The 10,777-nt window shown below is 44.7% G+C and overlaps 1 protein-coding gene across 1 annotated transcript in view; it reads left to right on the forward strand.

The window, feature by feature from the left end:
* The window catches only part of LOC115151270 (fibrillin-2), a 115,427-nt gene that overhangs the window by 94,616 nt on the left and 10,034 nt on the right, over positions 1-10,777 (forward strand). Inside the window, exons 44-53 of the mRNA XM_029695220.1 lie at positions 4,166-4,291; positions 4,382-4,498; positions 4,673-4,801; positions 5,033-5,152; positions 5,532-5,657; positions 5,869-6,021; positions 6,185-6,250; positions 6,368-6,493; positions 7,697-7,816; positions 10,550-10,740. Of these exons, the coding sequence (XP_029551080.1) occupies positions 4,166-4,291; positions 4,382-4,498; positions 4,673-4,801; positions 5,033-5,152; positions 5,532-5,657; positions 5,869-6,021; positions 6,185-6,250; positions 6,368-6,493; positions 7,697-7,816; positions 10,550-10,740 (1,274 nt within the window). The remainder of the gene's footprint in view (positions 1-4,165; positions 4,292-4,381; positions 4,499-4,672; positions 4,802-5,032; positions 5,153-5,531; positions 5,658-5,868; positions 6,022-6,184; positions 6,251-6,367; positions 6,494-7,696; positions 7,817-10,549; positions 10,741-10,777) is intronic.

Consider the following 10,777-nt stretch of genomic DNA (forward strand, 5'->3'; position numbering starts at 1 on the left):
TATAAGGTGCTTGTTTGAGCTCTCCTAGCTTTGCCATTGAGGAACTGAAGCAAGCACACTTGTAGTTTTTTGTTTGGAACACAGCCCTGAATCCCCACCATCACACACTTACTGTTGTTGTTCACGCAATCCAAAAACGCTCCATTATAAACCCAATCTGGGTCAGGTGGGCATCATTTGAAAGCTTATTCTATTGAAAACATGGCCAGCTAAGTTACAAAATACGATATTATAGTGTTAGGCTTTCAAAAAGCACTTCAGACAAACAGATTGTAATTTTGGTATGCATAGAATGGAGTCATGAGTGCATTCAAGTGTATGTTCCGTGGCTAAATTTGTTCACAATATGACAGACAAAGGCTCATTATGTTCAGGACAACCCAGGGTATAACTCATGTCATCCTTGTAACTGTGGATCAAACATAGACCTCATAAACGTTGATAGTGTAAATTACATGAGTTTTAAAATATGGAAATGTGAAGTGAACATTTGGACTCATAGGTGTGTGGTTTACTTGTATGACATCACAGTGGTATTTAATATAATCCCCAACGTCTCATCTTTCAGATCACAGTAACATGTACAGTAACATGTACAGTAACATGCTATACATGATGTCAGAGCTCAGTGGCTGTACAGTAACATGCTATACATGACGTCAGAGCTCAGTGGCTGTACAGTAACATGCTATACATGACGTCAGAGCTCAGTGGCTGTACAGTAACATGCTATACATGACGTCAGAGCTCAGTGGCTGTACAGTAACATGCTATACATGACGTCAGAGCTCAGTGGCTGTACGGTAACATGCTATACATGACGTCAGAGCTCAGTGGCTGTACGGTAACATGCTATACATGACGTCAGAGCTCAGTGGCTGTACAGTAACATGCTATACATGATGTCAGAGCTCAGTGGCTGTACAGTAACATGCTATACATGATGTCAGAGCTCAGTGGCTGTACAGTAACATGCTATACATGATGTCAGAGCTCAGTGGCTGTACAGTAACATGCTATACATGACGTCAGAGCTCAGTGGCTGTACAGTAACATGCTATACATGACGTCAGAGCTCAGTGGCTGTACAGTAACATGCTATACATGACGTCAGAGCTCAGTGGCTGTACAGTAACATGCTATACATGACGTCAGAGCTCAGTGGCTGTACGGTAACATGCTATACATGACCTCAGAGCTCAGTGGCTGTACGGTAACATGTTATACATGATGTCAGAGCTCAGTGGCTGTACGGTAACATGCTATACATGACGTAAGAGCTCAGTGGCTGTACGGTAACATGCTATACATGATGTCAGAGCTCAGTGGCTGTACAGTAACATGCTATACATGATGTCAGAGCTCAGTGGCTGTACAGTAACATGCTATACATGACGTCAGAGCTCAGTGGCTGTACAGTAACATGCTATACATGATGTCAGAGCTCAGTGGCTGTACAGTAACATGCTATACATGATGTCAGAGCTCAGTGGCTGTACAGTAACATGCTATACATGATGTCAGAGCTCAGTGGCTGTACAGTAACATGCTATACATGATGTCAGAGCTCAGTGGCTGTACAGTAACATGCTATACATGATGTCAGAGCTCAGGTTCTCCGCTACACAACGCTGTATGGGTTTTGACTGACAGCTGTTATAAACTTGAGCAGCTGACGTGACAAGAAGATGCCCCATCCCTCCCGCTAATTGGGCTTCTTTTGCACATTTGTTATTGTCTGAGTGAGGGGAAATGCTGTAAATTGAGAGGAGTCGATGTGATCTGAAAGATGAGACGTTGGGGATTATATTAAATACCACTGTGATGTCATACAAGTAAACCACACACCTATGAGTCCAAATGTTCACTTCACATTTCCATATTTTAAAACTCATGTAATTTACACTATCAACGTTTATGAGGTCTATGTTTGATCCACAGTTACAAGGATGACATGAGTTATACCCTGGGTTGTCCTGAACATAATGAGCCTTTGTCTGTCATATTGTGAACAAATTTAGCCACGGAACATACACTTGAATGCACTCATGACTCCATTCTATGCATACCAAAATTACAATCTGTTTGTCTGAAGTGCTTTTTGAAAGCCTAACACTATAATATCGTATTTTGTAACTTAGCTGGCCATGTTTTCAATAGAATAAGCTTTCAAATGATGCCCACCTGACCCAGATTGGGTTTATAATGGAGCGTTTTTGGATTGCGTGAACAACAACAGTAAGTGTGTGATGGTGGGGATTCAGGGCTGTGTTCCAAACAAAAAACTACAAGTGTGCTTGCTTCAGTTCCTCAATGGCAAAGCTAGGAGAGCTCAAACAAGCACCTTATAGTTGAAGGCTCTTTCCTTGAGTAATAAGAGTGGAGACACCAGATTTAAGGGGGGCCAAGAATTTAGATCTCAACAGGTTGACCATAACAAGGTTGAGGATTCTTTGATCTAAATCAGCCATAAATCCCCTTAATAATGGAAGCTTGTTGTGTGCAACAGGGAGTGGCAATTTCATTTTTAGTGTTAAAACATTTCTAGCCTGTCTATCGATGGTAACAGGGTTGACATGTTTTGCTCAACCCGCTCAGTTTTCCACCACAAAACACCAAAAAATGAGCAAAAAGAATAACCTGCTTTTACACTATGATTTTACTATTATGGGCTTTATTTTCGGCTGGCGTGAAGCCAGCGTAATTGTCAAACGCACACTAGTTTGCGATTTCGACCTGTTTAAGATGGTGCTTTTCTGTATTCGAATCCTAGCGCTAGGATTGGAAATGTATCTGTCTTATATGAGCTGGCTTGTGCTAGGCGTGAGGGGTGGCAAAACATGCCAAAGTGCCAATTTCAGGCAGCCAACCAAAAGCTGGTCTTAGTGGTAACCTGGTTGGTTATGGCATGAATTTTGACAGCGGAAGCACAGCCTATCCAGCCGTGACGCACAGTGCCCAAATGCACATGGAACAAGAGAGATGTTCTTTTTGTGCCCGTAAACCTTGTATTAAGAAACATAAAAAACAATCGGGTTTTTTTTCCATTTCATTTGATCACAAACCAAGCAGAGCCTCCCCTCCTGTCAATGAAGGCAGTTTTTTTTCTGCCCAATGCATTTGCCAAGTAGTCAACACTATCATAAAGGGTTTGGCTCGTGAGACCGCTTTGAAACAAATCTCACCAAAGCTTTAATCACCAAATATCGAGTTTGGAAGCATCCCCTTTTAATAAACTGTATCAATCCCCAATGGACTAGGAAGGTAATATTCGGTGCCCCCATGCAGCCGAATTGGAGTTGATGACAACGCAAAGACCGTCAATAACTTACAGAACTTGAGACAACGACATGCCGTATTAAGCCATGAAATGCGTTGATTGGCCATGATTGGCCAAGCCCTCGTCACACCTATAATTTATTTATTCATAAAAACCCAGCCCTTTCGCATCACCGCCAGCTATTGCGCTCATTAATTCCTGCAATGAAAATAGCTCAAATGTTTCTGACACACCCCCGGACCTGTAGGCCTATCGTCAGCGCTTAGATTTACCATTGGGTTAGGTTTGTTAAAGTAGAACCTTAAATGTCCAATGTTTCTTTTGATAAACAATAAAATAACAGTTTCACCTTATTAAAAGGAGAGTTCACGTAACAGGGTTGACCTTAAAATGAGGGACAGATGTACATTTATCACTAATCACATGAAATAAATAATTATCTTCAGAAAATGACTTTGTCGAAGCAACAAAATAACTAGGGATTTACAAAGATGGTGAAAACTTGGAAACTTAAAGTGGATTAAAATCTTCCTAGAAGTCAATGCTGAATTTTGGCGCTTTAGCAAACCAGATGTATTGAGTTCTCCATGTGGTCTATATTAAAGGGACCTTCAATATAACAGGCTTTTAAAATTCAATATTGGTGCACAATTTCTACTTAAAATATCAAAGGGACGCAAAAGGAACTCTTTTCGTGGAATGACCCATGAAATGTATTTCCCCCGAGTCAATTAGTTAATGCTGGAGCTGCCTTGGCCTGGTCTCCCTTGGAAAACCGATGTATTGATCTCCATGGAACTTCCTAGTTAGATCATTTATTACAAATGAACTAAAAAGTGTGTATGATATATGAATCAATGAATCTTCTCTCCCTAATGTGTGTAGACCGCAACGAGTGCCAGGAGATCCCTAACGTGTGTAGCCATGGAGAGTGTATCGACACCCAGGGCAGCTACCGCTGTCTCTGTCACAACGGCTTCAAGGCCACTGCCGACCAGACCATGTGCATGGGTGAGTAAAGAGTCCCAGTAAACTAAATAGACTTACAATAGCAGACACAGTTGATCCTCTATAGTCTCACCTGGTCTCTCTCCGTCTCAGATATTGATGAGTGTGACAGACAGCCGTGTGGGAACGGAACCTGTAAGAACACGGTGGGCTCCTACAACTGTCTCTGCTTCTCTGGCTTCGAGCTCACGCACAACAATGACTGCATGGGTACGTACTCGATCACATCCCAGCGCACATCTTGGAAAATAATTATATTACCACCCTTTAGAAATAATTCAGGCTAAATGTTAAAAGGAACACTTTCAATTGTGTAATGGAGAAATGTTTGAAGCATATTTTGAATAATAAGATGAAATCAAACCCTCTCTATCCACTTTCCAGACATTGATGAGTGCAGTGCGTTGGTGGGGCAGGTGTGTAGGAACGGCCAGTGTATCAACGGCCTGGGATCCTTCCAGTGTCTCTGTCAGGAAGGCTACGAACTCACCCTAGACGGAAAGAACTGTGTTGGTAAGTCAAGTCAACTTCCAGGCAGACCAGGGACAAATACATATTGTATGTCAAATACTTTAAAATACTTGACCCACGCTTGATTTAGTTTGCCCTGTACAATGGAGCTAAATCAACTATTTGACATCCAAGCTAAATCAACTATTTGTTGTAATGTATGTCTGATCCGGCGTTGGTGTGTGTGAGCTGTAGGGTATTTCTAGTGAGGAGTGTACCGCTGTCGTTTGTCAGATATCAATGAATGTGTGAGTCTTCCTGGGACCTGCTCTCCTGGAATCTGTCAGAACCTGGACGGATCCTTCCGCTGTATTTGCCCAGCTGGATATGAGGTCCAGAACGACCAGTGTATAGGTAGAAGTCTCCTTCACACACACACACACACACACTGGACCACCACAAGGAACATGACTCCTGTACGTACTGATTCCACCTGCTCACACAGCTACTGATTCCACCTGCTCACACAGCTACTGATTCCACCTGCTCACACAGCTACTGATTCCACCTGCTCACACAGCTAGAGCCATAATATGCTCACAACTACACATCAGGGTGTCAATGACCACCATCTGGCCCAACACACACATACACTACCGTGTAACGGCCGTGTAGCCTGGTGCACTGTTGGGGTGACACATTTATACACACACATACACCATCTGGCCTTGGAATTTGAAACTCAATCCCTCTCCCTCCTGTCATCCCTCTTCTCCTCCCTCTCACCTCCCAGATATCAACGAGTGTGAGGTGGAGCCAAATATCTGCCAGTTTGGCACATGCACCAACACCCCAGGAAGCTTCCAGTGTATCTGTCAGCATGGCTTCGTTCTGTCTGACAATGGACGCCGCTGCTTTGGTGAGGGAGAAAACCCTCCAAGTAGTCACTAAATGGCCATGTTAGAGAGTACAGTTGTGGAAATATACTCTCAGATTTGTTAGAAGTCACAACACTTCTGCTCTTTCTAGTGTGGCCAAAAAGTAATAACCTTTTTTATACTGTCTCAGACCCACTGGTGGTAGTCAATTGTCTACTCTCCTCCTGACTTGGTTGTTTGCGACCCCTGCAGATACTAGAGAGAGCTTCTGCTTCACCCGCTTTGAGTCTGGCAAGTGTTCTGTGCCCAAAGCCTTCAACACCACTAAGGCCAAGTGCTGCTGCAGCAAGATGCCAGGCGAGGGCTGGGGAGACCCCTGCGAGCTGTGCCCACGCGAGAGCGAGGGTGAGGCACACACACGACACATGTTTCACACACACACAGTCAATGTAGTGATAAAAATGCATTCTTCAACTCAAGCCAGTTGATATGAGCTAAACCAAAATGATCCTGTCTTGTTATCAGTCCGTAGATCTAACCTCTGACCTCTGTCTCCTTGTGTCTCCAGCGGCCTTTGACAGCCTGTGTCCCTACGGCCATGGAGCATTGCCTGGACTAGGGGACGCCCGTGAGGGTGAGTGACAGACTGGGCCACCCCCAGACATACCCACCCCTCAACTGCATCAGCTCTTTGATGACCCCATGCCAAAACTCTCTGGTCAATAAACTGTCCTCATCTGTCTTTCTGTAGATATGAATGAGTGTCTGGACAACCCAGGCGTCTGTCAGAACGGTGTCTGTATCAACACGGATGGATCGTTCCGCTGCGAGTGTCCCTTCGGGTACAACCTGGACTACACCGGGGTCAACTGTGTTGGTGAGCTGACCCCTATTGGGGGGGATGAAGATTTTTTTAAATCTTTATTTAGCAGGGGGTCCTATTGAGACCAATGTCTATTTTACAAGGGAGTCCTGCATTTACACAATTTACAAATACGACATAATGAAAATATCCAAAATTACAAAATACACGTAAGAAAAACAATCATTCCTCAGCAAAGAGGTCCCCAATCAACAATTTGAACTGCCCGAGAGGCACTGGTACATCTAGTTGTAGGGAACTCTGTAGATTGATCCATACATGGGATGTAAAGAAACTAAAAGCTGATTTACCTAACAAAGAGGTCTCCAGAGTTAGCCATCCCTGAGACCGGGTATGGTAACATGCACGTCTAAAGGTTAGCAATGATGTTAGCTAGGTACTGCAGATGTTTTTGTAAGAGATCCTTATACATAAAAAGAGATCAATGAATCGACCTACTTTCTGATACAGAATGCAGTGATGTGTACTGAACCTGTCGCCTGTAATGAACTGTAGTGCACTGTGATAAACTGAATCTAAAGGCTTTAATGTAGTGGCAGCTGAGTTCATTTGGATGATGTCGCCATAGTCTAGAACTGGGAAGAATGTCAACAGAATGATTAGCTGTCTGCTATTTAACAAGAGGCATGACCTAGTTCTATACAAGAAGTCGATTTTTATTCTCAACTTATAAACTAACTCATCAATATCTTTTTAAAAGAGCTTTCGTCTATCCAGATGACCAGATATTAATAAGCAGGAACATAATTCATGTGGGCACCATCCAAAGTACATATGCTTAAATCATCAGATAAATGTTTAAGTGTTCTGGAAAACAACATACACTTGGTTTCATCTGCATTCAGCACCAATTTCAGTTCAACAAAGATTTTGTGTAAAGAAATGAATGCAGACTGTAGCTCAGAAAGATCCTGGTCAACAGTGGGGGTGTCGACTTACACAACATTGTCATCAGCATACAAGTGCAGGTTACAATTTTTTTACAGATAAACCAATGATGATGATGATTACATTTACTGTTCTTCAGAGGTCATAATACCTGAGGCCAAATTAATTACCATTTACTGCCCTCTCCCTCCTCCCTGCTTCCTCCTCTCCCCTCATCCCTGCTTCCTCCTCTCCCTCCTCCCTGCTTCCTCCTCTCCCCTCCTCCCTGCTTCCTCTTCCTCCCCTCCCCTCCTCCCTCTTCCACCCCAGACACTGATGAGTGCTCTATAGGGAACCCCTGTGGTAACGGGACCTGTACTAACGTGTTGGGAGGCTTCGAGTGCTCCTGTCATGAAGGCTTCGAACCCGGACCTATGATGACCTGTGAAGGTATGTGACTCATATAAACACTGGCCTTTGACCTTTCACTTGACGTTACACATGGAAAATTACAAATGCTTATGATGATACACCATCAAATCACATTTTATTAGTCACATGCGCTGAATACAACAGGTGTAGACAGGTGTGAAATGCTTACTTACAAGCCCCTAACCAACAATGCAGTTTAAAAAATACCAATAAGAACAAGAAATAAAAGGAAGAAATAATTAAAGAGCAGCAGTAAAATAACAGTAGCGAGACTATATACAGGGGGTACCAGTACAGAGTCAATGTGGAGACTATATACAGGGGGTACCAGTACAGAGTCAATGTGGAGACTATATACAGGGGGTACCAGTACAGAGTCAATGTGGAGACTATATACAGGGGGTACCAGTACAGAGTCAATGTGGAGACTATATACAGGGGGTACCAGTACAGAGTCAATGTGGAGACTATATACAGGGGGTACCGGTACAGAGTCAATGTGGAGACTATATACAGGGGGTACCAGTACAGAGTCAATGTGGAGGCTATATACAGGGGGTACCGGTACAGAGTCAATGTGGAGACTATATACAGGGGGTACCGGTACAGAGTCAATGTGGAGACTATATACAGGGGGTACCGGTACAGAGTCAATGTGGAGACTATATACAGGGGGTACCGGTACAGAGTCAATGTGGAGACTATATACAGGGGGTACCGGTACAGAGTCAATGTGGAGACTATATACAGGGGGTACCGGTACAGAGTCAATGTGGAGACTATATACAGGGGGTACCGGTACAGAGTCAATGTGGAGACTATATACAGGGGTACCGGTACAGAGTCAATGTGGAGACTATATACAGGGGGTACCGGTACAGAGTCAATGTGGAGACTATATACAGGGGGTACCGGTACAGAGTCAATGTGGAGACTATATACAGGGGGTACCGGTACAGAGTCAATGTGGAGACTATATACAGGGGGTACCGGTACAGAGTCAATGTGGAGACTATATACAGGGGGTACCGGTACAGAGTCAATGTGGAGACTATATACAGGGGGGTACCGGTACAGAGTCAATGTGGAGACTATATACAGGGGGTACCGGTACAGAGTCAATGTGGAGACTATATACAGGGGGTACCGGTACAGAGTCATGTGGAGACTATATACAGGGGGTACCGGTACAGAGTCAATGTGGAGACTATATACAGGGGGTACCGGTACAGAGTCAATGTGGAGACTATATACAGGGGGTACCGGTACAGAGTCAATGTGGAGACTATATACAGGGGGTACCGGTACAGAGTCAATGTGGAGACTATATACAGGGGGTACCGGTACAGAGTCAATGTGGAGACTATATACAGGGGGTACCGGTACAGAGTCAACGTGGAGACTATATACAGGGGGTACCGGTACAGAGTCAACGTGGAGACTATATACAGGGGTACCGGTACAGAGTCAACGTGGAGACTATATACAGGGGGTACCGGTACAGAGTCAACGTGGAGACTATATACAGGGGGGTACCGGTACAGAGTCAACGTGGAGACTATATACAGGGGGTACCGGTACAGAGTCAACGTGGAGACTATATACAGGGGGTACCGGTACAGAGTCAACGTGGAGACTATATACAGGGGGTACCGGTACAGAGTCAACGTGTGGAGACTATATACAGGGGGTACCGTAACAGAGTCAAGTGGAGACCTATATACAGGGGGGTACCGGTACAGAGTCAAGTGGAGACTATACCGGTACAGCGTCAATGTGGAGACTATATACCAGGGGGGTACCGGTACAGAGTCAATGTGGAGACTATATACATGGGGTACCGGTAACAGAGTCAACTGGAGACTATATACAGGGGGTACCGGTACAGAGCGTCAACGTGGAGACTATATACAGGGGGGTACCGGTACCGAGTCAACGTGGAGACTATATACAGGGGTACCGGTACAGAGTCAACGTGGAGACTATATACAGGTGGTACCGGTACAGAGTCAACGTGGAGACTATATACAGGGGGGTACCGGTACAGAGTCAACGTGGAGACTATATACAGGGGGTACCGGTACAGAGTCAACGTGGAGACTATATACAGGGGGTACCGGTACAGAGTCAACGTGGAGACTATATACAGGGGGTACCGGTACAGAGTCAACGTGGAGACTATATACAGGGGGTACCGGTACAGAGTCAACGTGGAGACTATATACAGGGGGTACCGGTACAGAGTCAATGTGGAGACTATATACAGGGGGTACCGGTACAGAGTCAATGTGGAGACTATATACAGGGGGTACCGGTACAGAGTCAATGTGGAGACTATATACAGGGGGTACCGGTACAGAGTCAATGTGGAGACTATATACAGGGGGTACCAGTACAGAGTCAATGTGTGGGGACACCGGTTAGTAGAGGTAATTGAGGTAATATGTACATGTAGGTAGAGTTATTAAAGTGACTATGCATAGATAATAACAGAGAGTAGCAGCAGAGTAGAAGAGTGGGCAATGTGAATAGTCTGGGTAGCCATTTGATTACATGTTCAGGAGTCTTATGGCTTGGGGGTAGAAGCTGTTTAGAAGCCTCTTGGACCTAGACTTGGCGCTCCGGTACCGCTTGCCGTGCAATAGCAGAGAGAACAGTCTACTAGGGTGGCTGAAGTCTTTGACAAGAGACTCCAGATTCTACAATTTGTCTTGTATGATAGAATGTTCATGTACTCATCTCTCTCCCCAGATATCAACGAGTGTTCTCTGAACCCCCTGCTGTGTGCCTTCCGCTGTGTCAATACTTTTGGTTCGTATGAGTGCATGTGTCCCTCGGGCTACGTGCTGCGAGACGACCACCGCATGTGCAGAGGTGAGGGGACGCGCCATAACCTACCTCCACACAGGAGTCTCTCTCTGTCTCTCTCTTTGTCTCTCTCTCTCTCTCTGTCTCTCTCTCTCTGTCTCTCTCTCTGTC

The sequence above is a fragment of the Salmo trutta genome, chromosome 17 (assembly GCF_901001165.1).
Source record: "Salmo trutta chromosome 17, fSalTru1.1, whole genome shotgun sequence".
Lineage (NCBI taxonomy): Eukaryota > Metazoa > Chordata > Actinopteri > Salmoniformes > Salmonidae > Salmo > Salmo trutta.